General features: G+C 38.1%; 1 protein-coding gene across 2 annotated transcripts in view; it reads left to right on the top strand.

Moving 5' to 3' along the window:
* LOC104152899 (ubiquitin-like-conjugating enzyme ATG10) overlaps window positions 1-27,477 on the top strand; it is an 86,078-nt gene that overhangs the window by 47,154 nt on the left and 11,447 nt on the right. For both annotated transcript variants that reach the window (XM_068928412.1, XM_009688473.2), the window contains exons 4-5: window positions 7,114-7,240; window positions 15,068-15,165. In XM_068928412.1, the coding sequence (XP_068784513.1) occupies window positions 7,114-7,240; window positions 15,068-15,165 (225 nt within the window). The remainder of the gene's footprint in view (window positions 1-7,113; window positions 7,241-15,067; window positions 15,166-27,477) is intronic.

Genomic DNA, 27,477 nt, shown 5'->3' with positions numbered 1-27,477 from the left:
GACAATGAATATTAATATTCATTGGGGATAGTGGAAGCAAAAGCATCCCTACAGCTTACAAGTGAGGCTCAGGTCTTCTGAGAGGCGTATAGCTTAGGATGTGCCCTTCTTTTTGGAATTTCACATTGTCCAGGTTAGTTGGTTCCTCCCTTGGCAGATGGGCTTTGCCAGTGCCGCTCTTTTGATTCCTTGCTTACTTTCCCAGCTCTGCTAGGTGTTTACTGTAGAGTCCACCAGAAGAGGTTTTCTAACATGCTGTGTTTCAGTGCTTAAGTCCTGCTCAAAATGGAGTCTTGTACCTACTACATTACAGAACGGATAAGAAAATGTTTCTTTTGGGGGAGGAATGAAACCATCAAATTCTGCATTTTATATGCAACAACACAGGAAGAATGAAGAGTGATTTTGAAAGAATTCTTCACTTTTATACGACGAACAAATTCACAACTGTTCTGTTTTCATGGTCCATTGCTTCTTTCGCTTGAATAGATTTTGCTTTCACTTATGATAACAGTTTTAAAGCAATCAAAAGACAAATCTAATTTCCAACCATTAGAAATGATTGTTAATGCATGAGGGACTACTACAGTTTTTTGTGCTGCATCTTTTTGGATTGGAAATTTTGGTTTGGGGCTTTCCATATGCTTTGGATGACAAAAGGCTGTGCTTTTTGTTTACTAACCTGTATTTTTCTGGGAAAAAATGATCATTCTAATAATGACTAGATCCTTTAACAGTGGCATAATCAGAAGGCTGATTGCAGTTAAAAGATTTTCCTTTGGGAAATGAAATACGTAAGGAATCTGTGTGCCCATAGGAATCCATTGCCTGTTTACCTTACCTCACTTTTGAATTGTTCCCTTTGTAGCTTAATAATTTTTCAAGGCAGCCGTAGTGTTAAAATGATCCAGTGTTTCTCTCTCTGTTTTCCAAAATGAAGATTCTTTGGACTTAGTGTTAGTAACATCACTGATTGATTTAAATTAAGGGCCTTTTTTTTTTTTTTTTTTTTAGTTATTGAAGGGCAGTATTTAACCAAGTTCTTCCCCTGGCTATTTGAACTTGAAGAAATCTAAGAGAGATAGTAGGGAGGATTTTGTAGCCACATGCAGAAAACAAAACCTTAAGACAACTTGGTGCTCCTTCAGATCTCTCTTCTTATCCTCATCTTGCCTCATCAGTAACTAATGATAGCGACTGTGGAAAACACATGGAGATGTTTGTATTCCCCATATGTACTTAAGATAAAAGAGCAATTTAGTAATGTTTTTAAAAAAATTTGAAAGTAGTGGTAAAGACATTTGTATACCATTTGTCTTATACTTAAATTATTCAGGAAGATGTCCACACTTTTATGCATTTTTACAGGCCATGATACAGCGGGGTGAATTTGATTAGAGCCTATAAATTTTAGCATAGTATGAATATTTAATAGTGAAAGGAAAATACTGACAATCACTTAATGCAAACTGAAGTTGTCTCACTATATTAAAATAAAAAACATGCTAAAATGGTTTTGAGGTTCTTGCAAGTCTTGTTTTGTTTCTTTTCCTCAGGATGTTTATTTTTGTGAGGAGATTTTTGAAAAATTTTATAGGCCTCCGTGCAATTTTCAAGTAATAGTTCAATTTGGAACTAGAATCAAGGCATTTGGCTTCTTTGCAGTCCAGCCTTGACTCTGTCCGCCAGGCTACTGTCTCCTGCCGTCACCCAGTTTATCTTGACTATTCTAAGTGCTTGTTGAGGGTATGAGGTGGGCTGTAGCCAAGAGGTCTGATTTGCCTGTCAAGCCAGGGTTACTTCACTGACTGCTGTGATTTTTACACTGGATTTTCAGTGTAGTAAGGGAAGGGAGCATCGGATCCAGAGATCTGAGGCCTGTGAAAGGGTGGGGGAGGCCTTGAGATTCTGCATTAGAGGGACCAAAACCAACTGCAAAGTGACCTGCAGAGACTAGAATGGTGGGGGCTGCAGGCAAAAAAGTGAGACACAGTCCAAATAAATGTGGAGAACACCCAAGAGGAAGAATAAAGAACACAGATACCATCTCACCACGCTGCCGCACCCACCACATTAAGCTCTGTTTTAATTCTATCTGATGAGCACTGTCCTACCACTCATTTTTCGTGTTCAGATCTCTGTATTTGCCAAAGGGAAAGTGTTGAATTGGGAGGGGAGCTACTCCATGAAAGCTCTTGTGTTTCACACGGTAGCTCACAGTCATTTTGAAGAAAGAGGACCACAGCACAGGAGAAATAGTTAAAGAAGGACAAGCATGGGACATTTGTGTTCAGGTTTAGAGGTTGAAATGAAATTAAGTGTAAATGTATTCTAAGCAGTGAAATGGAATTTGCTTACTAATCTGGGTTGCATCTCCTTTTTTCCCCTTCTTACGACTAAACTAGCAGTACCAGTAACTGTGCCTGCGTCACCTCTTCCTCTCTTTCCTGCTTGCAGAGCAATCCTGCCATGCTTGTGCAGGAGAGTTTCCCAGGAGGCTTGCCTGAAGCAGGAGGAAATTGAGGTCAAGGCACCAAAAAAGGATGAGAAACCTGGGAATTGGGAAAAAGGCAACAGTGACTTGATATCCAGGAGAAAAGTGCCTGCCCTAGGATAAAACGCTTCTCTTCCCCTCTTCCCTCCCAAAAGACATTAGGGCTTACTTCTGCATTTCAGAGGGAATTTGGGCTGAGTAAGGAACCTTGGCGTAGGTGGAGGGAGGGAAATGTTTGGTGTCAGCTGAGAAAAATCCGCTTTTATCAGGTAATTCTGTCTTCTTCCCAGCTTACTCTATCTGTCACTTCCCTGGCCCTTTCCTTTTCATTGGAGCCCTGGCTCCAGAAGCAACCTGCCTTAATCTACACCTTGCTACTGCTCTTGAGCCTGTGAACACAGTTCCAGCTAAAGAGTAGCCAGACAATCTGCCTCTCCAGCTATCAAATTCACTTGTTCCCAGTGGTTTCTAACTTGTCTTCCTCATCAGGAGGAAAAAAAATAGCAACTTTTGATAAGAATACAAATATGTGATTTTGTCTTCAGAATGACATGCAACATAATTTCTTATCTATTGATTTAAATAATTCAGCATTTTAAAAGGAACAAATCAACTCAATTAGTTTAGGGGATACTTAAATGTTGAGAACAACTTTATATCAATTAAAATTAGTGATAATTCATTTATGGAGAAACTAATATAATTAATTAGGTGGTAGCTGTGTATCTCTTGTATAGTACATACATGGCTGTGGGTATAGCGCTTTTAAACATCTGCTCAATAGTCTGTTATGATAGCACAAGAATGCTTTTACGTGAGAGTAATAGAGTAGCAGATGCTTCCTGATGACAACTTCTCAATTTGTTTAGGAAACAGTCAGTGTGTCCTGGATTTGCAGTTTTAACTTGAAGCATGGCAGCCATGTAAGCAAATTGCAATGCAGAAACAAAAAACTGAGAAATTAAATTCTTTTCATCATTTTTAAGGGTCGCAATTTAGTCAAAACCTTCATTGTTAACATTTTAATAAATTGTTTTCTTTAGGCATGTTTATTTTATCTTAGCAAGGATCTAGACAAAATTATGATTTTGTTAGCAAACCCTGTTGTTTGATTGTACTTACAGTTTATGAATCTTTGGAAGCGGTTGGGCAATCCTCCCATGCTAAAATTGATTTCACTATTTTCTATTCAAACTAAAATATAGTATTAGCTTAAAAGATAGAACGATAGTATACATAAAAAGGGAAAGTAGAATAATTGCATTCAAAATATTTAAAGAGGCTATCACATGACATTTGTGACAAGAATAAAATTCTGTGACTCTTTTGAAATTTCTATCTGCTTTTTGTATTTATGGCTTTATCAGTAATTTTATGGAAAGGAAGGCTGTTTGGTTGAAGAGCAGAAAATAAACCTTGCCTTTTGGGTTGTTGTAATACTCTCTCAGGCTCCATGGCTTTATTCAGCCATACATAGATTTTTAGGTATTCCAAAGATTATCCTAAAATGACTGTACTCATTTTAGTCATCTCATCAGCAAAGTTCATCTCATCAGCTAGAGAGATACCATCAAAACTTTTAGGCTGCAAAATGTATTTTCTCTACATAAATTCTATGGTGTCATACTAACAGAGATTGTGAAAGTACAGGATTACACATCGATGCTATATCTTTTTATGTAAGGAGTCTTTCCACTGCTGCTTACCAAAAGGCAAAAGGATTAGAAATGGCTTTAGGAAGGATTCAAGTATCTGTCTGTGTATGCAAATCACAAATACAGTGCACCCACTTGTCACTAGAAGTGCAGCAGAAAAAAAAAGATCTGATTATCAGGAACTATTTTGAATAAGCATAGAAAATTCATAGTAGACTAAAGTCCATCTTGTTACAGAGCAGAATAGTGTGACTTTCAAATCTTCTTTGAGCTTCGCATTCAGCTGAATGCTTGATTTCAGACTCTGCCTGAACTAGCACTCAGAGAAAAAGAACCACAGGATAATGCCAAAAGAATGTGTCCACAAATAGTCTGCTCTCCATAACAGTAGTTTGTTCAGTGTAAAGCTGCGTCTTTCCCCGTCCGCTGCATTTCTTGCTATCGAACTGTACAGATCTTTGGGAAAGGCACTTCTGGATAAAACCACCCTTTCTCTGGAAATAATAGGATGTTTTGGGAAGTAGCTCACTGTCTAACGTCCTTCTGGTAATGGCAGGAATTCTCAAGAGAGTTTCCTCACCGGCCATCTCAAGGAACAGCGAAATTAGAAAGACTGACTGGCTCCTTTGCTTTCCTTTTCCTAATCCAGAAAATGAAGGTAGAATTTGCTTACAGCTGCAATCCTTGCTAAACCAGCAAGCTGAATTCTTAATGACAGAGTTGTTCGTAGCTTAATTTATGACTTTCTGAGATAGTGGGGTATTTATAAAGCATGTTTTCCCTAAGGGTATACAGCTTTGAGTAAAATTATGTATTTTCCGAAGTATTAGGAAGTAAAAAAAGAATATGACTTTTTTCATTTAGTCTGAAATCATCATAAATTGGGTATTAATTTATATTGTTACAGATTAGAGTCATTCTTACTGGGCAGGGTGAGCTAGTGAATAGGCAATAGGCAAGGCCATAATATCTGATGAAACATTCGTGTCTGTACCACGTGGTGATTTTGTTTCAAGGAGGCTGGTTGAAATTTTAATCTAGGTTGAGTTCTGAAGATGGAGTCCTTCCCTTCCCCATCCCTACAAACTTGAAAGCCACGTTCTGGGTTTTTTTTTCATTTCTTTTACCACCTTCTTAAGTAATTAAGTAATCTGCTGCTGTTCCTTCCTTTACTATGCTCCTCACTGAAGCAATGAAAAAGTATCCAGTTTAAAGCAAGTTCGGTTTACTAAAGAGAAGAAATAGTATTCTGTTTTCCTCAAGAGACTTTTAAAATAGTATTAGCCCTATATTTCATATCTGATCATAGGGACTGACATGTGGGAAGAGGAAAAGAATTTGCTTTCTGAGTCTGCTACACATTTTTATGGGAGCTAGGTAGAGTATACAGAACTTTACCTGGCCTGTGAAGTCAGATACAGCAATCACCGTTGCCCCTTCTGGCATGTAGTCTTTAATATCCCTCCACACACAGTTTTTAAAGGTAGGTTAACACAGAGAGGATTTTCTTTAATGTTCCATTTCAGTGCTTTAGATATCTGTTTCTTGATAAGCTAAAATCAAGAATTCCTGTAGCTGTCCAGAATTTCCCAGAATACTTCTGTTCTTTGAGTACCTGTGATTTTCTCATTTAAGGTCTAAAATTGTATTTACAATACCTAGGTCTGTAGCTTCCCAGGATCTGGGCTCTCTGTTGATGATCTTCTCTCCATGTGCCTCAGCAGCATCTGGTTGTCTAATATGCTTACTTTGGATGAAATCACTTTTACTTGGGCTATCAAAAAAGTTTAAAGTATTCTGTTTGTGATTACTGTTATAATTTATCAGTTCTTGTATCTCTTCATAGAATGATTCATGGCTGAGGAGTAAGTAAGGTGAGTTGAGGATGTGAGATAAAAATACAAAATAAATTTCTTTAGTGTTAAACCAACATGACGTTGAAAGGGTGTTGGTTTTTCTTTTCTGTTCAACCTTTTTCATTTTGCTTGGACAGGGAATAGTGAGCCAATATTCACAGTTGGTTGGCAAAAGCGAACTTGTGAAATGCACACCCAACCTGTGGGGCATTATGGTTGCTTACTTCATGCATGTAATTCTGGGGGTTTGAGAACCGAACAAGTTCACGCCCATAGTGTCGTCTTGGAAAGTTTGTTCTAAAATATTTAATCTTAATAGGTTTATTAAGTTTATAGCTCAATTTTCAGAGATGTTGAGTATCAACAGCTTCTAGAAAAGACAAAACAACAGAGTGCTTAGCACTATTTGAATATTCATTCAAAACTAATAAATTTCTAAAGATGCTGAGAGATTTACGTTGTTACTGGGCTGTATCTCAATGCTCTGATAAAGTTCCACCTCTTACAGTTTATTTCAAATCTACAGTAAACCTTGCTTACTTTACATGTGAAACATACAATAAGAGGAGAAAATTATCTCACCTTGAGAAATGTTATTAGCAAAAGCAACATTTTCCAAAAAGCTTTTAAAAACAGAGGAATTTTTGAGGATACAGTTGATCTATACTTTGGCAAGCAAAAACAAGTTATTTAAGGATATGCTTTTTAAATGGTCTATACTAAAGGTAATGAGGAGAGATGCAGCTGTAGCCACCTTATCGTACAAGTATTCTACCATAAAATGTTTAGAGAGATTTCTGTCTTTTTCTTTTGTCTACAAAAGCAACCTGCGGTTAGAAAGACCTCAGTTCTGCAAATTCTTGTACACAGTTCATAGTTTATATAGATAAGTTTGCAAGAAGTCATTGCAGATTTTGGACTTCAGTGTTTTACTTGCTAGTATTAAGAAATGTCTTCAGGAATTCAAATAAGTAGTGCTATGAAAGGGATGATCCCTATTATGTCTGCTCTTTATGTTTATTAAATTAATTACAGTAGTGGTAATTAATTTCCCCTTGCTGCAAATACACAAGTTGATGGATGATTTTGTTCATGCTTGTTGTTTTAGGAATCTTTGGATGATTCTCAAGTAGATGGAGTTTGTGCAGCAGCAGAAGTGATTCGCTATGAGTATCATGTCTTGTACTCCAGCAGCTACCAAGTACCTGTGCTTTATTTTAGGGCATGCTTTTTAGGTAAGACCAGTTTTCTGTTAGACAAAGAGAAGATGAAAAATATGCAGGATTTAGTAGATGTTAAAAACACAGATTTTGTATTGAACTAGGGAACAAAGTAATGGTCATATGTAATAAGAAAATAAGAGATGAGACTGTTCACCAGTAAATTTTCTAATACTCCAGACACTGAGCTTCAGGACCTTGGAGTAGATGATATCATCTCAGCCTGAAGGAGGCTGATCTTTGGCTCCTGGCATCTTGCCTGTGGTTGACTAAAACTGCTGGTCATTTTTCTTGTTCTTTTCTTCAAATGAATACAAAAAGCCTTAAAGCTGCAGGTCTGAATTTGGCTATGAAATAAGTGGGCATAATTACAGTGGCTTCAGCAGAATTGTATCTGTTAATGTGAAACCTGAATTTGAGCTGCAAAGCTAGGGTCTAAATGTACGTTTAAAACTGTATGCTGTTTCCTACTTAAATTTGCTGCTTGAAAAACCCCACCAATATGGTGTTGTTTTTAGTCATTTTCTATGTATTAAAACTGGTTCTTGAAATACAGACTGATTTTTTTTCCTCCCTAATATGTACATCTTGCTACTCATTACGGAATTGCTACAGCCACTGTGATTTCACTCACCATCCTGTCAGGAAGGAAGGAGGAACATACAGCCGCCCTCCAAGGCCACTGTTAGTGTCACTTATTTAATCAGCAAACATAGAGTGATCACACTGCAGCACTGTCTGTGCTCTGTTCCTCTCTGCCCAAAGACTGTGTATCTAGGGCTGGGGGATTGAAATCTTCAAGTCTTTTCATTCAGTCTCCTGCATGGTAGCATCAGCATCTTTTGTGTTTTGAATAATCTCCTAACTTTATCTAGATGAAGATGTCTGAATGTTGCCAGTGATATCTTTTTCTTTTTAATTAAAAAGTGGCTTAAGCTGCTTTGAATGTGTTTGGTAGATTTAATCACTCTCTGCCTTATATTGTTTAATGGTTTCTAATTTTGCAGTGTTAGCATTTTAAAAGGCACTTTAGATTTAAAATTGAAGAACAAATTCTCATAGACTCCCTGGTGAAAAGATTTTAGTCTGAGGTGCAGTTTCAGGGACTGGATAATTTGGGGTAGATTTTCAGACTGGGACATGGGGAATTGGGGATGTTGCTCTGCCTTTACCACCAACAGAACATTCATTTGCACACATCCGGCTGTAAATTTATTCCTGGAATTATTACAGGCATTTACAAATATGTGCAATATTTTGCATTTAAACTTATTGTGCAGACAGAAGGATAGAGAAAGTTTTGCTGTAGGAGGCAGATTAACCTATTTGTGGTACTGAAAAATGTCTTCGTCTTGGGTTTAGCTGAATTAACAGTACACTGTCTCTACACAAGGGGATGGAGATGCTGCAGGTAGAGGAAATAGGACACGATTTCTACTGTACTGTACTTTCATATAATTAGTATTCACCATAAGCAGTTAATCACCAGAGAAGAGCTCCCAGAGACAAAACAAGTTGTTTAGCTTGTCAGCATCAGGGAATCGGAGGTGTTGAAACATGACTCCTTATAGCTGGAAGTGGATATTACAGAAGCTAGTGGATGATCTAATGCACAATCTTAATATGTGCCAACAGCTCCCCTCACAGTACAAAACTGTAATTGTTCCTACAAGTATAATTACATTTTAAAACATTTCTTGGGAACCTTTCAAAATGGAAAACAAGGATTTTTTTGTTTTAATTCCCATAATCACCTGGGTCCTCTTTAACATTTAATATTCTCTGACCCTTTAAGGGAGAAGGATACAAAACGCTGGCAGTAAGTACTTTTCCAAGAAGGTGTTCAGCTAGTATTCTTTCATTGTAATTCTGCATAGTTTACTTTTGCAAATGAAAAATTCTATCATCACTGCAAATTATTTACCTAGTGTCTGTACAGTGCTATTTGAAGATCCCAACATGAGGTTTTCAGGGATATACAGGTCATGGTCACTCGCAATCACTTGAGACATTTAGGCAAAGAACCTTTTGTCTTGCCTTGGATCTAATATGAAGAAGAGTGGGTAATGCCCTGAGATTTTTGTCTTTTCTTTAGAAAGCTAATAGTCTTCCTGTGATAACCCCTTCACCTGTTTCTTGGACATCTAGTAATATTCATGGCATCCGTTACCTGAAATAGATGGGGGAAAATCTTCCTCTGAGACCTACATCAGTTTCACAATCTAAATTCCTACTATTGTTTATAGCTTAAGTTAACAGAATGGGTTATTTCCAACCCTCTTATAAGCTGTTTGTGGTTTCCCTTGAATCCTGTTCATATTGCTCCTCATGCTAATTAAGAGTGAGTTGTGAGAGGTGAAGGTGAGCTATAACCCTTCCCGTTTTTCCACAGCCCTGCTCTGTCATATCTTCCCCAGCAGCAGGGCACAGAGTTTGAATTCTAAACTCTACTTCCTCTCTGGCTCTACATTAAGTGGCCACTACGCCTCGAGGCCAGCCTAGGAAATAATAATTCTTCTGTTCAACCTGACTAAATAGTTTTGCATGTTTTGCAGTATTCACTTCCTCACTTTGTATGTTATAATAGCAACTGGTGCCAGCCTGTCCAAATCTGTGGTCTTCCAAATAGACTCTTTAAAAACTGTTCTAGAACAATTAAAACCTTCCTTTCTCGCATGGTATTTGAGTCCAGTTTTCACAGACTACTTTGTATCTGGCAGTCTCTCCTAGAAAAAAGGCTTCCAAAATAATTGCTGTGGAGTTTTTCCTGTGATCCACTGCTGCATCAGCATGATTGGCATCTTTAGAAGCCTGCGTCAGTGAGGACATAAAGGTTTCCCTCCTCTCTGCTAATGATTGTGCTCAAACATTACAGATCAGTCCTTCCTGCAAATAGACGGTTGTATTGTGTCCGTATCCCTACTTCTTTCTAACTTGGATGAAATAACTTCTTTTCTGGAATTCATCTTTAAACTTCTTTTTTTTTTTCAGAGGAAGTTTGATATGTAAGGTAGTGCAGGGAAAAGGTTTGAAATTTGAATTGCAATAGAACTAAAACATTTCAAATGCCATTTAAACTTTTTGGTAGTCTCTGGGGAGTGATTTATAAGGAAGGCCTTGTTCTGTGCATGGAAAAATACTTTCAGCTAAAATAATGATTAAATATGATGCCTCTGTCTGAAAAAATATCTGGGAACATTAGGATACAAGAAGATATTTTTAGAGCACATATATATGCACACATGTAAAAGACTTTTTTCAGTAACTCATGATACTGTTCATAAGCATATATTCTTCAGGGGGAGCTTACTGTAGACCCACTCAGTTAGGAGCTCAAGACAGTGGTCTTCAGTACCTCAGAGTCTCAGAGCAGGTCTGTCTTCTCCAAAGTCAGTCTCATGCTGCCTTGCCTTTCAGTAATGGGAGACCTTCTTTCTGTCTCTGGCTTCTGGGATTACCAAATAGGTAGCTGAAGAAATGCATGAACCCCCCTCTCCCCCCCCCCCCACTGAGATCTGATGTCAGCAATTAGCCTTCTTAGAGACAGATGGTATAGGCAATTAGCCTTCCCCTTAGATGCTGGCATCAGCCAGATGGGCTGGGCTAGGTCCAGTAAGCTTTCTTTAATCAGTGGAGTAATTTTCCCCTTTTCTTAGCCTTTAAGATGTCAAGAAACTTTGGTCTTTTCTGAACCGTTATCAACTTAAAGCCATCCATTCCAGCACCCCTTGCACTGACAGGCAGCTGGCAGCAACGCAACTATAGGTGGGCATGGGCATCCTTCAGGAAGCACCCTGCGTGTCACGAAAAGAGTAGTTTAACTAACACGTCTTCCTCTTTTCCCTACAAGGGTAGAGGAAGAATCGTGAATGCTAGCTAAACATAGGAAAGAAAGAGCAGGACTAATGGGAATCACTACAGATGGCAGCCTCACTCCCTCAGAAGAAAAAGAAGGAATAGGATTTTCGAGCTGACCTGCTATAGCCTGGCTCTCTGATGTATAGGTCCCTGCCAGGAAAAGCCATGCTAAAAAGTAGTTAGAGAGAGAAGGCCTAAGGTAATGCAGCTTCCTCCAGTCCTGAAGGAATGACTTTCTGCCTGTATTCATAGCAGTACTGGGCCTGACTGATGCACTTTTCCAGAAATCAGACTTACTCTCTGAACTCACAAGCATGTAACCATTATGTCCTTTCTCAGAAAAAGTAGCTACTCTTAAGACCACGATGCTATCCATAGCTGTCCCATGTTAACTGGCTTTGTCATGGCTTCAAACATAAAACAATTGAATAATTTGTGTCATCAAATACTCTCCTAAGCTGTGAAGGGTGTTTTTTCTTGTGTGGCAATGGTTTCTTAAGAGTAGAAAATGCTAGTATCTGGAAAGTATGCCAGAATGAAGCCTCAGATAGATTTGTGCAGCATTTCACCAAAATTCTCAATAGTCATTTTTTAAAGTTTGGATCATGAAACTTGATACTGGGCCTTAATCTAAGTGGAGGTCAAACTGTGCAATAATGTGAAAAAAAAGACAAACCAACAAACTTTAGTTAGAAATCTATTAAATTATTAAAACCCATCAGTAAATGACAAGAAAATATAATACAGCAGCTTGGGAAGCCTGCAGTGAAGTTCTGTGAAAATCTAGTTGAAATTTGTATGCCTGAAGAATTTCTGCTGTCTACAGAAATGAAGGTGCCAAGTCATTTGGGACTGTGCAACTCCTGTAGTCTTAATGCCACGCACTGCTGCTGTGATGGGGCACTCGGCCATCCGCTTGTTAGCTATTTTTTATTCCTGCTGGTAGAAATGAGTTAACCCCAAGTGGAGTATCAAGAGGCTTTTCCCAGAACAGTTTGTGATATTCAAGAAAGTTTAAATAATGAAAATCTGAGTCTCTGGTAGAAAGACCATTGTTACTCTTGCCTGACTATTGAGGCAGATGACCTGCTTGATTCAAGCCCACATAGTGAGCTTGAGACAGAACTGATATTTTGGAGTTCTTGACTCCCATCCTTTAGCTCATTTCTCTTAAAAAAAAAAAAAAAAAGTTATTTCCTAGTCTCTTTTGGCCTTTTTTTTGCCTGGTGGATGTCAAGTTTATTGCATCAGAGTTTGCATTTTGTAGAGCCTGAGTTAGTAATGAGCTGAGGAGGTGTCATATGCCAGCTTTGTGGCTTTACAGGCATGGAATTTCAGACAAAGGTATAGCAAATCAGGCACAACACACAAGCAGTTATTGCTGGCTGGCATACATTTCATTTCACTCTATGTGGCAATCTGTAAATTAGTTCATGGGTTGGATTATACAAAACGTATATATAACCACAAAGTTTCACTTATGTCAGCACACCTGTTCCCAGCTATACCCAGAATAAGACATGGAGCTGCAAACATCTCGGCAGCTGTGTCATTGTGGGTAGATGATAAATAAATACACTGTTGGGTGAATCTGAAGTCTGCACCTTTCCTTTCTGCCATTTCTCTTTGCTTGATGCTGCTATCGCCTTCTTTTTCTGCCTGTGCTATTTGAGTTCAACTCCATCACTGGAAGCAATGAGACAAGAAGCAGAGAGGCTGCTTGGCTCAGCAGGTGCCACAGTGGCCCCTTGTTGCTAGCAGCAACAATTACAGACTACTGTGTCAGCTCAGCTGGATATTTGAGGTCTCAGTGGGCTGCAAGAATGTGTAAGAAGGCTGCTAAACACGTGAATGCTGGCAGCCCTGGGAAAAGAAGGCCTCAAAGTGCCCAAAGAATATGCAAGTGTGATCTGTGCAGATCTGGGAGCTTGTGAATTTCTTAGGGTGATAAAATGTCCATCATCCTAAGCAGATGACCCAATTCACACAAACCAATGAGTTTTAAAACATGAAACAGACCTCCAGCCAGATTACCTGAAATATGTTTCCTTTATCAGCCATCCTTATCTTCTGACAGAGAAACAAGAACAAAACCAGAACAGACTACAAAAACTCCAAACTTTCCCACTTTCCCCCTTCTTCCCCAGATGCTTGGTAGCATACTAATCCTTCCATCAGCCATTTGGGACCGCAGCTGTTTTATTTTGTTTTGTTTTGTTTTTTTCTTAAGAGAGAAACCACCATACTTTCAAGTCTTCATGCTGTAGAAGAGGATGGGGAAGCTGCCCATCCATCCCCTCTCTTTTTGCAAGGGTCTTGCAGTTCCCAGCCATGTAGCTGACCTTCGTGTCCGTTTTAGGTATTGGTCACTTATTCTTTCCTGCTGCAGCTGTCCTTACATCTTCCAGGAAGCTGAGCTAGTCAGTTCAGCAAAAATTTCCAGGAACACAATACTTGGAAGCATGTATGACACCTTACTCAGTTTTAAAAAACAGATGACTTTAAACTGATTTTAAGTTTAGTGAAATATTTTGAAAGTAGTGCAGGAAATTCAAATCCGAAATTTAGGGAATTTTAACTTAGGGAAATTTAAATCCGAACACATTTCAGTATAGAAGTACTTAATCCACATGCCTCGATCGCTGTTATTTTTTCCTGAGTGAAACTTTGCAATTACTGTGTATTAACAATTGAGTATTTTACTGACTGTGATCTCACTCCGATGCAAAAGTGTTTCCACACTTGGAGTTCAGATTTATTTCTGCTTTCTCTGAAATGAAAGTAATTTTATCCTGAGATGTGATGGGAGATGTACTATTTTTCATACATGAAGAAATAAAATCCATGAGGAAAAGATGAAACTCAGGTAATTTTTAACTAAAATAGGACTAATATTTCAAATGTTTATGATCATTTCAATAAATGAGATGGTTAGGGTCTGAGTAATCCATCCAGTTTGCTCAAGTATCACTGTAAAAATGCACAGATACAAAGAAAGATGCACAGAACAAAATCCAGAGTGGTAAATCAAATTTTGCATTTGAATGTTATACATCTGTGGTGTTCTAGATTTTGCATTTGGATTTGCATTGAATTCCCTTTGCAGGTTGACTAGAAAACATGGAAAATTGCAAGTATCCGTGCCAGCTGGTGCTAGGTACACACAGAAGATGATCTGAGCACTATTAAATGCTTCCAAAGTTAACTTATGCTCTAAGAATTGTTGTAGCAAAATTCTTAGTAAACTTTAGACCATCCCCAGCATAGCTTTGATATCTGCCATCATAGAAGAGAGAGCATACATGTCTTAAGAAGCATCATGTTCTTGAGGATGGCAAAGTATAGCTATTTAATATTCTGCTTGCCTCTCAGATGCTTAATTTGCCTCATATCTTAATGTTTCTGCTACGTAGTGCTTATGTAAGGGCAGAACTTGGTGCTGTTTTATAAATGTATGTAGAAAATAAGATGAAACAGAGGCTAGGCAGCTGGTTTCAACTTATATGTAAACATGGCATTCAAATGTTAATTGTATGTTCATTTTACAGACATGAAGATGTCAGTGGAATAAAACTCTTTATCATAAAATAATGGTGTCTGACACCTGATAAATGCCAAGAAGAAGCTACTTATTGAAAATGTATCAAAATCTTCTGTTGTTGTTCGTCAAAAACAAATATTGAGGCAAAATGGACATACTTATTTTTAGTGATTGACACTAGTCTGTAATTCTGACATTACAGATAAAAACCTGATGCAACAATGCTATAAAATTCAGCTCAAGAAAGACGGCACATGCAGTCGGGATTTGAGCAATGCTGTTGGGAAGTTATGGGGCCAGAACTGGCTCAACCATGTTTTGCTCTTATTTTTATTTCATCTGCCTCCAAATAATCAGTATTTTCAGGTTTGCTGTTGGTATTCTGTGACATATCCTGCTTGAGAGTTTTGAATGTGTGTGGTTGTTCTCCTCTCCCCCCGCAGATGGTAGGCCTTTAACTCTGGATGAAATATGGAAAAGCGTTCATGCATGCTACCAGGCTCGGCTGCTGGAGGGGCCCTGGGACACTATTACACAGCAGGTGAGAAGCCACTCGTCCTTTACGAAATTGATGAATGCAATATATGCTGGAATCCTCAATGGTCTTGTTTCCCTCCTGGACACAAATAAGATATATAAAAGTCCAACTGAGGCTGTTTTGAGCCTGTTACCAACAGTAGTTTTAAGCCTGGATTTTAAAGATGTTATCAGTGTTCACCCTCTAAGACTAAATGAGGCAGTCTCACTCATTTAAAATACTTTTCCTAAGCTAACCCTGAACATTTTTGATGATCTCTGAATAATCTTTGGTTTGGGTAAATATGGGTATAATAGTAGACTTGCCTAAGTAAATTATATTACTGTAACATTTCACAGACTGTCTATGAACCAAAAAGACTGTGTAATTTTCAATTTTAAATAGGCCTGCAATAATCTTTAGGATTGAAGGAAAAAAAATGTTTCTGTCAATCAAATAATTATTGCTGACTAATGTGCTTAAGAATCATTAGTTAATGAACACAAGAAAAAGCAGATGAGTAAACAGTTTGTGATATCACTACCTTCTTTTAGAGTGAATCAAATCACTTTTATTTAAAGTGGTTTTAAAGTCATCAGATTATTTCAGTAATTTATGTACTGTTCCCAGAGTTGTGATGAAGGTTGTCTTGAAAACAGTCGTATTTGCACATAGACAGAGTGGGGTATGGCTCAGAGCTGAGTTGGTTGCTCTGAGTTCCTCACTGAGCTCCAGGCCTCCAGTGCAACTTTGGACAAAGAACAGAGAGTCTCCAGGTCCGAGTTTTCCATTGTCAGATGGAGATAAGGATGTCTCCTTTCTTCCTACCCCTTCCTTCATCGGCTTCTTGATGTTTCTTAGCTGTTTTCAGGCACACAATAGCAGCTGGCACAACAGGGAAGTAATCTCAATTGAGGTCTATAGGTGTTTCCATAATTCAGCTACTACAATCTAATTACAGGGTGCCTATTTGTAAATGATACTCAATCATGGGAACACAAGCAGTGTTCATGTTTTTGCAGCCACAAACTATTATTTGTATGACAATAGCTTGTTGAGAACCTAATAGGCATTGGTGGTCTGATATTTCCTGAGCGTTTCTAAGCTTAACTGTGAGTTTGCAGATTCTCCTTAATACATACCTTTAAATACACTATTAATTATCAGACTTGCCTTCTGCAGAAGGAAGATGAGCAAATTAGATTTTAATAAAATAGTACCGTTTGGTAGCAGATAAATAACTTTCTCCACAAGAAGATATTGCAGTTTAAAATTTTATGATTTATAGCTGATATTGATGATTTATAGCTAAAACATGACTACTGCATAAAGAGAAAAAAATATTCAATTAACTTTGCCTTCATTACATCCACCTTCTTGCATTCCTAGTACAAAGAGACCCGTGACCCTGCTATCAGATGCTAGGAATCCTTTAGGGCTAACATCTCTGGTATTTTTAGCTGAGCTGTTTTGGCTTGTGGATAGACTATACTCCCACCTGCAAAAAAGTATAGGAGAATCTGCTATGTGCGCTCCAGAAGCGTTGTGCCGTCTCTTTGCTCTCCGATGTTCTCCTGTGGCCTGAAGCCACATTCAGGCTCTCTCTCTTTCTGTCTGTCGGCTAAGCACTACAAGAACCTATGGCTTGGTGTAGGTAATAAATCATAATACAATACTACAGAGAATAAAGCATAAATAATATGTGTGGAATGTGTAAAATCAGAGTGATGGAAGCCAAAAGGAAAACCAGGTCACTCCCACCCAGAAATTATTTTTACCTCTTAAGGAGCAGTAAAATAAAACTATCATGCATCTAATAACTAAAGATGTGTACGAGATACGTACATCTAAAGGCTTGCAGAAACAAGTTTTATGAGTGGTAAAATGTGTGGTATGCTGAACCTGTTGTCTCTGTGGCACCTCTCCAGAGGCAGTTCAGCCCCTGTGAGTACAGTGGCAAATAGAAACTAAGATATTAGGAAAACATTTTGTAGAAATTAATGTAGTTGTAGCAGTAAAATACTGTTGAACATCACATTAAGGTAACTTTTAAGTAGGGAGATTACGGACTAAGTTAAACTGTTTCTCCCAGAATAATAGACTGTGCCTCAGGCTGATGGCATAACGTTGGAAATGCTGGCAGGTAGAAGCTAGAGAAGTTAAGATCCTCCAGTAATTCCGTTATATAATTTAGAATTATTTAACTTTATTTCTATGTTTTTCATGCTATCAACGGGTTTGTGTGTAGTTGTTGCTCCCTGAAGGCCATGTACCTGTGGCTTAAGGCCATTGAATTCCATCTACTTCAGTGAGGTTAGCCTCCTTTACATCAGTATTGAACTTGGTCCAAAGGCCCCAGCTGCATTCCTGGTTTGGAAATGTGCTTTCCCACATGGCTGCGAGAGAGAGCCTCCGGGAAAGCAGCTTTAAGAGGTCTACAGTTTTAATTTTAGACCAAAGCAGAAAGGCACCAGGCAGTGAGGGTGCATTTGCTCATGGTCATTCAGTCAAGTGATAAGACAAAGGCAGCGCATAGTTTGTGGAAGTGTACGTCTCTGGAGCTGAATCAGAGAGTGAGGAGAGCACCAGTACAATTAGCAGTGCCAATCGTATTTTCAGTGCCAGAAACCACTGGTATAACAAACCCTTTCCCTTGTAAATTGAGAGATACATATGCCAGATCAAATATAAAACAGCAGTAAAAATCAGAGTATTCTCAAAGGAATTAGAAAAGATAATAAAAACATACTGTACACAGTAGCCTACAAGGCTCAGATCAAAACAAGAGTTAGGGCTACAAGACTTTTTTTCCCCAAATGGCTCAGAGTTCTAAAGTGAAATACCGAGTTTTCTCTTCCCCTTCTGCTTTTTGCTGACCCATTTTGTTATATGGGTTAGGCTTTGCCCCCAGGGACACAAACTGTGTAGTGGAAGTCACTGTGCAGACTTACCAAATCAGGCTTGAACTCTCAGTGCACATGAACAGCAGTCAGAGAAAGTTTAGGATACCCAAAATAGAGCACAACATTTAAATTCTACAAACAATTCACCGCACGGAAGAAAATTTGAGCAAGCCACGGTCAATGCATAATGTCAGTTCACTTTTAGGTAGGGCTGATTTTGTACTTTGATTCAATAGTTGGCAGACCAATTAGGAAAATAGTCATGTTGAGGTGCTTTTTTGTCCCACAGCTTCAATGTCCTGCTCTAATTCTTTGGGAACTTAGGTTTCTGTATTTCGTGAAATGTGGGTGCCCTGCTTTTGCACATTTGCGATACAGCTGTATTTTGGCCGCACCGTAAAACATGCCTGAGATCAGGAATTGAGACATTGCCTAAGCTCCAAAGAGTTTAGCATTAATTGCCAATATGATTTACAGTATTTAGGTAATATTTTAACTTTTTTGGTTGCTTTTTATTATTGTGGAAAGTCATGCTCATTTTCAGGGGCAGTGTGTGCAAATATTCTTACTGACTAGATTATTTTTATTGCTATAAGCAGAAGTCAGCTAGTTACCTTTTCATAAATAAATTAATATGATAAGGTTGCATAGTATTTTATAATGATAGTTGATAAATGGTGATGATTTAATTGCACTTCCTCTAGTAATAATCTTAAAACGCTCAAATGAAGTTCCAGTGATTGGCTTTCTTCTGAGTTAAATCTCCCTAGAGTCTTCAGTCATCCCTTTTCTACATCCGGCGATAACTTGCTTTAGCTGTTTTAAATAATACAAATCAATTATAACACACAGCTGTTTAACAAAACTTCTAAATGTTGCTACAGGTCTCTGTGGGTATTTCCTGATGGCTTATAATGACATCAATTTAGCACACCTGGTAAGATCTGTGTGAGCTGGAAGTAGCTTAATTCTGCACTGACAGGAAAATTACGGAGTATTTATGGATTACTGTTGCTTTTCAGAACCGTTGCCAACTCTGATTTTAGCTTCTTTTACAAAGAGTTAGGAAGGGGGTTGAGATGTTGCATGCCTGTGTCCTAAATAGTTTACCTGGAACCTGGTGAGTGCTTTTGAGGATATCCTGGATTAGTTCTTTCTCTCTACCTATTTCAGAAGAGTGTCTCTTCCCCTTTTTGGATTAGTGGATGCTAGAAACGTGCTCTTTACAAGAAGCTTCTTTCCACGTCCTTGTTGTAACCTTTCTTGAATTGCAAACAGACAGAGCTTTCCTTGGTTGTCCCTCACTTGAATTCTCCCTTTCAGTTTACAGTAGACTGGAATGCCAGCCCCCACATCCAGTGTGGTAGTGCTCTGGATAACCTTTGGGCTTCTCTGGTTGTCAGCCCTCCTAGGGCACTGTTCTCTTGTTCCCTTTTTTTTTTTTTTTTTTTTGCAAACTGTGTTGCTTTTTAAAAGTATTTATTGAGCCAGTTATGTATCTGCCTTAATAGTAAATAAGAAATCTGGATGTTTGGGAGAGGGGGGGAAAAAAAGATTCGTATGGCAAACTGAGAGAATTTGTAATAGAGTGAATATAAAAATAATATTAAGGATCCTGGAGAGATTTCAGTTACTAATGGAAAATAAAAAAAGCAGAACTCTCCAAAAACTCAAGCAAATGTATCCAGCCAAAAGAAAAATATGGTAAACGGGAAGAAAAGTCTAGAAAAGAAAAAGATGAAGTAGGTTCTTAGGGGAGTAGATGGCAGCAAGAGAGACATGTGTTTGATACTCTGATATTCAGCAGAGGAGTCCAGTGCAGTTTTAGGTAAATACATAGTGGCATTGTGTAACACAGCTCAAATACAATGATTCGTCTTTGTGTTAACTGAACAGCAGATCCACCACATTAAATTCTAGGTATGATATTACTAGAGACATAGTGAGTTGGCAACAGTCCAAAAGTGCCATGGTGAGCTGCTAAATGACAAGATGATTTAAAGGAGGGAAAAAAAAAATCTACAAGAATAAGAAAAAGGTTCAAAAACAGAAAGGACAGCAGAGAATACATTTGAAATGAAGGAGGAGAAATCTTATTGATTTTAAAGGCAAATATACTTTACCACAGAGTAGTGCATAATTTAACAACTAGCAATGTAAAAAACAATGATTGCTAAAGTTTACTTCCTCTCTAAAGGCTGTATTTTACCTTTTATCGTAGTGGAAAAATCCCCCAGCATGAATGGAGATGTGCAGAAGTTGAAGGTGACTGTGTGATTGTAGCCAGACCTTCTGGCCTCAGGTTACATCATATTTGTTCCTAGCTGTAGAAGCTGGAAGTGCAGAGACCTTAAGTACCTGAGGCTGTCAGATTTTGTCCTCTAATTGTTAGAGAGCTGCTTTTCAAAGTTTTTGCCTGAAAATCATGAAGACTTAAGAGCGTAATAACTAATTCATCAGGCATGTTAACTATATACACACTTCCATATAAGCTACATGTTTTATTGCACATAATGGTAAAGCTGCCTTGAAAGTTTTAAAGTATATCTAACAGCTAGACTTTCAAGTAATAGTTGAACTATTCTAAAATATAAATAAAAAAAACTAAACAGAGATGCTAATATGTCTTAATTGATTCATGTTTACATTTTTTTCAAACTCTAAGATAACTGATTGTCTAGGAAAAGATGCTGAGATGACAGTCTTCAACATTGAAGCCCTTTTTGCTGAGAATGGGTATGGAATATGCATCAGCAGTGCAAAAATTTTTATCTTAGACCGGCCAGGTGATTCAAACCTATTTTGGAGCAGCTGCGTCCAAAGACAAAGACAATAATGTAGCCTTCACATTCAGTTAAGTCATTAGTTTCTCCGGAGAGTGTGAACTGGCACCGGATTGGTGATGCAAACAGTTACCTATTAGAAAGATCTGTTTATTTCACAAAGACCTTCTGAGACTTGCTATAAAATATTAAAGTATTTACCAGATTGGAAAATGGGTTAAAGCAGGAGTCATTTTCATCCTCTTTTTGTCCTGATAGATATTTATAAAAATGTATACTAAGTAGAACAACTTCAACAGGGGAGAACGGGAGACTCCCACCTCAGAATACCATGTAGGTCAATGGTGAGCTGCTCTCCTAGGAAGTTAAGAGACTTACTCTAAATCGGGCAGAAAAGAAATATGAATCTAGGTCTCTTCTGTCTCAGATGAGTTCTCTACTCTCTTGCAGAGTGTGGGGGGAGGTATAACTGCCATCTCATGTTTCTTTTTGATATGTTTTGTGCAAGACCTGATTTGGCTGGCTCGCTGTGTGAATGCCTACGTGGCTGCAACAGATGTACTCTAGGAGTTATGTCAGGGCATAGGCCATAAACTGGTCAATCTTTTTAAGATTTAGTTGTTTATGCACATGCCCAGTGGCAGAAATGCAGGATTTTTCTGGGAGAGAATTAACATAATTAATTTATGGCATAAATAAGGATTTTACACATAAGCCCATTAATGGCTTGTGCCATGGTCCATTTTTGATTCTTGTTGCTTGTGCCAATCCATGTCTCGTTTATTTTTTCCTCTCTTGAAGCAAACTAGCAAGAGAATTTTAAAAGCTGGTGAAGAGCAACTTGATCACAGCCAGTACCAAGTATTGCCAAAAAAACTTGGTTTTAAGAGTATAATGGTGTCATAAACCCTGACCTTCTCCTGAGAAAACAAAGTTATAAGCGCAGTCAAGTATATGTGCTAAGGCTTAATCAATGTTTAGTGATGAGGGAATGTAAAATCAAACATCCAAGGACAGAAATGAAATTGCCTTGTTACAGGAGGCTCAACAGTTGAAAAACTGCCCAATAAAACAAGAATGAAAGCTTGGTGACTTGAAAATCCTGCAGAAATTATCTAAAAAAGTAATCCGAGAGTCAGGACTCCCGAAAGACTGGAAGCACAGAGAATGTTCTTCCCCTCCCCCCCCCTTTTTTTTTTTCTTTCAATTAACCCAAGACCTGTTCAGATCCCGTTATCTCTATTATCAAAACGTGCATTCGAACTCTGTCTGTGAGGCACTCCTCCCAGCTGCAGGAAGGGATGTTTCTTGTATGGTACCTCAGTTTTGGTTTTGCCAGCCAGTATTTGATCAGTATTTTACTTGCTTTAGTGTTTTGCTGACACTCCAAAAATGACATTGAGAGCATTGTGACACTGACTGTAAATGCAGTAGTTTGTGAGGACACCGCAAATCTAATTCTCAAAATTATATAAAATCTCATCTTCTGCTAACCTGAAATTCTGCTCCCAAAAGGGTGCAAAAAGCTTTGGGATTCTTTGAATGAGAAGTTTCCTATGATTGCATTGGTTGTATTTTGTCACTCTCTCTTCTCATAAAATTTCTTTTTCATGAGCCTCTCTTTTTCATGGCAGTACAGAAAAGGTAAACCTAATGGTCTAACCTAAGGAATAGTGATCTCTGGAAAAAACACTTCCCTTCAAAGTTTATTTCTCCTTTGGTGTGTTCCTGCCATTCGGCAGCCTCTCTAGTAGATTCTTGAATGTGGACTATCACTGTTGTCTATGTGGACTATCACTGTTGTCTATATGGTGATCTATTAAAAGATTCTCCACAACGCTTCAAGTCAGCTTAAAGGCTGACCTTGTATAACCCTTAAAATAAAAAGGTGTGGGCTGTTGATAGCTATGCTGATTGAGTGAGGACTGAAGATGATTATGCAGTTTTCATCCTGCATTGTTCATGCATCTTCAGGTTCAGATCATCTAATGGAAAAGTGATGAATTTCTCTGAAATATTAGTGCATTTCTAAAAAGACAGCATTCAGCCCCTTTTTGAGTCCTCACCTACGACTAATAAAGCTGTTTGCATTTACTAATAACATTTATATTTCAAAAGGGGATTAAGTTAGCAACTCTGTTGCATGAATTACTGATCTTAAGCTTTCATACCACTGATTCTTGTGTCTGATTTTTTTTTTTCTCCAACACTTATTTCTTGATTTCATCTGGATTAGGTGTTTTTCTTCTTCCATTTGACACTTTGCAGGCAGTTGTCCTATTATCCCTGTTATATGTCCATCCTGTCATATAAAAAGTAGTCATCCAGAGCTAAACTTCCCAAATAACAGCACAGAACTATACTATTTTTATATTAATCCAGGGTCTGCTCTTTTTCAATATGTAATTAAGAAACTGAAAGACATACTGTTTATAGCACTTCAATAATCCTGTCCATTACATCACTTAATTTATAGCAGTGTTAACAGAAAAATCAATAAACATTATTTCTGAAATGTCAGGGATGTTAATGGTGTGATTTTTTTTTTTTTTTAAAAAAAAAAAAAGGGAAAGAGATTCAAAACTTTGAAGAGAACACTGATACAGTGTTATAGAGGCACATCTTGCTGAAGCTGTGGTAGGGAAGATTTAAATCATTATGGCTCAGTCATCTTGAAAAATGTGTGTAGGTAGCTATTCTTAGACATACAAGTCTTTCTTGCCATATTGTGGGATTTTGCTAAGTGGGGGAGGCTGTGTACAGTATATCTTAACAGAAGGTTGCTAAGATCGCTTTTAAATCACTTTGAGTCATATCAACAGTTGCTATGGATCCCCTCCTAATATTTTTGGAAAATTATTGGTACAACTTCCTCAGGAAAGGAAGTCTTCCCAGCATAGACTAGAAAGCTATTTCAGAGGGAAAAATCTTAAGAATGGGCAAATTAGGTGAATATTTATTTCTAAGTAAAATTTCCTGTGATACATTGAACTTCTGTGTTTAAACCAAGCAATGGTATTGTGCAACCTAGAAAATAGGTTTTATTTTGAAACTAAGCACTAATTCATAGTGTATAGCTGCCCTACAGTTTAGTTATGTGTTTCTCAGTATGATGTTAAACACTTTACTAGCCGAAGGCTAGTCCGCTGCTTCCATGGGAGGCAAAAGCCCAGTTGATGGACTTGTACTAAACAATGTAGTATACACACAGAGCTTAACAGATAACTTACATGTGGAGATAAAAAGAGGTAGGATATTCTTGCCAATTTCTTGTGCGCAGTTTAGGGTAGAATATCAAGTCGTAGTATTGTTGTTACTTGAGTCGATAGGTATTCTGAAATGGAGATTTAACGATGTTTTCCACACAGCTATGTAATTAACTGAATGAATTGCAACATAATAATATTGATTGTATTGATTCTTTTCTACTTCTGTGGAAAAATTGTTTCCATGTACGTGTTCCATTTAGTCTGGGAGATAATTTCTCTAGCAGTGGTTTTGCTTCCACGGTAGTGTGCCACGGAGCTTCACTAGTAGAGATTTTGTGAAAGGACTTCTAGTAATGGATTCCCTCCCTGTGCTGACATTGCTCGATGTAGGCTGTGGTGGGTTGCTCTTCTGCCTCAACCCAGCAGTGACTTCTAACAGACCTCTTAGAAGCTCTGTGGACCTCCACCATTCACTATTAGAATGAAGCTTGTTACTGCACATTCCTCTTTATTCAGTGTTTTCAGGAAAAATGATAAAAAACCCTCAACGTGGATTGCACAATTTGAGGGAAGTGAAGATCATATAAATCATATATGACTCAAGTTATTGAAAACTTTTAAACTATTTTCCTTTTTATTTTCTGCAACAAGTATTTTTAGTCAAGCCCTTTGGCAGGTATTTTATTTAAAAAAAAAAAAAAAAAAAAGATTTGAAGGTGCCATTTAAATGGAAGTAAAGTACCCATGTTAACAGAAAACAATTTATGCCTAAGCACCTATCCTACCAAGTTATGAAAGCAGATGGTATCAGCAGTTCAAAAGCATTTAGACAAATTCGTGAGACCACTTGCCCATAAACGGGTACAAAGTTACCAGTAGCCAGGAGGGTACCCTCCAACATCCCTAATACAACATGCTGGAGCAGTACAAAGGAAGTGAACCGCAAAGTGTCCAGACTTTGGGTCTTGGGGCATTTTTGGGTGCTTTCCCAAAATAGCCTTTCTCACTGTCCCTGTTGGAGACAGAATCCATCGCTAGATGGCCACTGGTCTGATGAAGGGCACTTCTATTCGTAAGTCTGAGATTCAAAAAAGAAAATGAATTTGTTGAAGGAGATAAGTTTGCTCTGTGTAATCAGACTTGTATACAAAGCTGTTCAGAATGCCTTGAGGAAGAAGAGGTGTTGGTTTGGTAATACCACAGTTGTTGGAAGACTCTCCTTACTATCAAAGACCCTGTAGTTGTGTTAAAGAGATAGCATCCAGGAGAATGGCCTATGATGTTTCCTTGTTTTGCCTCTTTGGCAACGAGGAGGATGTCCTGGGAGGAAACTCTTTCCAAGCTTCCTACTAAGACAGGACTACTGTGCAGCCAGCTGTTCAAAATCCGTAGATGCAGAAGGAGAGCAGGCAGGAAGAAGCCTAATTCTGTCCTGCTGGTTAGAGCAGTCACATGTGACAAGACAGGCCTGAGTTCTGCTGTCCGCTGCCAAACTGCAAGCTCACAAAACCAGCTGAGGATCCTTAAAGCTGCAAAGGCAATCAAAGCCCCTTTTTGGTCCTTCTTTTGGTGTATTACGTTTCTGGCTGCCTGACAGCCTAATTAGAGAATAGAGAGAGAGACTACCCAAAATGCTCTGCAGACTATAGATATGGCTCCTACAGGAATTGTGGGTTCAAGCCGCCTCAAGCTGTAGCTCTCAAGACTGCTCAATACTTCAGTCCTTTATGGACAGAGACACTAATGTACTGAAAGTCTTTTTTCAACTCTGAATCCCAGTTTCGTGAAAGCCATTAGCTGCAATCCTGAGACAGGCACTTCAGCCCTGCAGGACATGGTTTTGGTGTCCCTTTGGCATTTCCTGTTGTCTACCTTTTTTGTGCCAGCGTTCACTGTGCTGGTTGTTACTAATCCCAGTTGAAACATGTGACTCTTTACTGACTTGTGTGTAGAGATCCTTAAGTGCCTAGGGCAAGCTAACAATAGACTGACTTTTACGCAGCACAATGTTTGTAGCCTTATTTTGTGTCTATCATTAGGAGAATTACCACTCATATTGACAGTCTTGCAGTGCCTGTGCAAGAACATAGGATTTTCAGTTTCAGTAGCAGTTCAGACTACTGGTCCAGCAAAAGTTATTTCAAGTAATAGGCAGTATATAATGCTTTAAATGGAGGAGAGGAACACGATCACCTAGTGCTATACGGGAGAAAGAAACAAAGAAAGCGTTCTTTTGGCTGAAGCTCAAAATGAGGGCTCAGTCACGCCTCTATTGACACTTCATTGCCTTCTTATGTTTGATATAGTTAAATTAGTGTTCTACTGCTCTGCTGCAGCAGAAATCTGCTTTCCGTTCATTACCTTGTGGTAGCTGTCTGTCTTATGACTCTGTTACAGCTATCAGTCGTATTACCTTCTTGATAAACTGTAAAGAGGACGTAGGAATATATCTCATTTGCTGGTTACAACATTTTAAGCTCAAAAGTCTTGAGAGATCTCTTTTCCCAATATCTGTTTGTCCAGGAATTCCTTGGATCATAAAATAAACCCTTTTGGGGTGTATTTTTCAAATGCCAATGTGGAAATATTTTTTTCCTCTTAACTCATTATTTCTTAATCAGAGTAGGAAATCTGGCTCCAATCTCATCTTTTCCATACTTCCACAGCTTGTTAGATCTTTCAGTTTTGCACCATAGATGAATCTCTTAACTTCAGAACAGATTTTAAATAGTAATTAATTAAGCCTATATGCTAGATAGCTAAAATGGTGACAACTGAATTAATCTTATTTTGGCAAGCATGGAAAAAGAATCATCTGTTTATTTTTTGCGAAAATGGCTGAATTGCCAATTGTGACAATATAATTACGGACCTGCCAATTTTAAGCTATAGAATTTTCTTGAAGAATTCTAACTGCAAGTTACATGCTTCAGAGCAGTTTAGGCTTTTAAAACATAGTTTTATCTGAGCGTCACCTAGCGCTTTGATTCTTCTCATTCTTAAATTTAATAATTCAAAGCTGGTTCAATATATATATATATGAAAGACTTGCAGAAAAAACAGCAGTGTTGGCTATTCTTGACTCTTGATGAGTGTTATGCTCATCCTACAGTAACTCTTAGGTTCACCTTTCAAGGATACTGTGTTAGATGTTAAATAATAAATATATATTTTATATATATTGAAAAAAAAAAAGGATCACATTCTCCTCCAAACTGTAAGTATTCTAGAATCATGCAGGTGAGCTGATTTTGGGGGATGCAATATGAAATAGGTCTTGGTTATCTGTTTATTACCTGTTGTACATTTTGTATTCTGTTGTATCAAAATATTGCAATAATAAGTTAGATTTGCACAAAAATGCATCTGCACGTTAGATCTTACGGCATTCTTTTCTGTTGTTATCATTTTCCTAGTCACTATTTGGAAGAATGTTATTAT

The sequence above is a fragment of the Struthio camelus genome, chromosome Z, assembly GCF_040807025.1.
Source record: "Struthio camelus isolate bStrCam1 chromosome Z, bStrCam1.hap1, whole genome shotgun sequence".
In the NCBI taxonomy this organism is placed as follows: Eukaryota; Metazoa; Chordata; class Aves; order Struthioniformes; family Struthionidae; genus Struthio; species Struthio camelus.
This window is presented reverse-complemented; position numbering and strand designations above follow the sequence as displayed.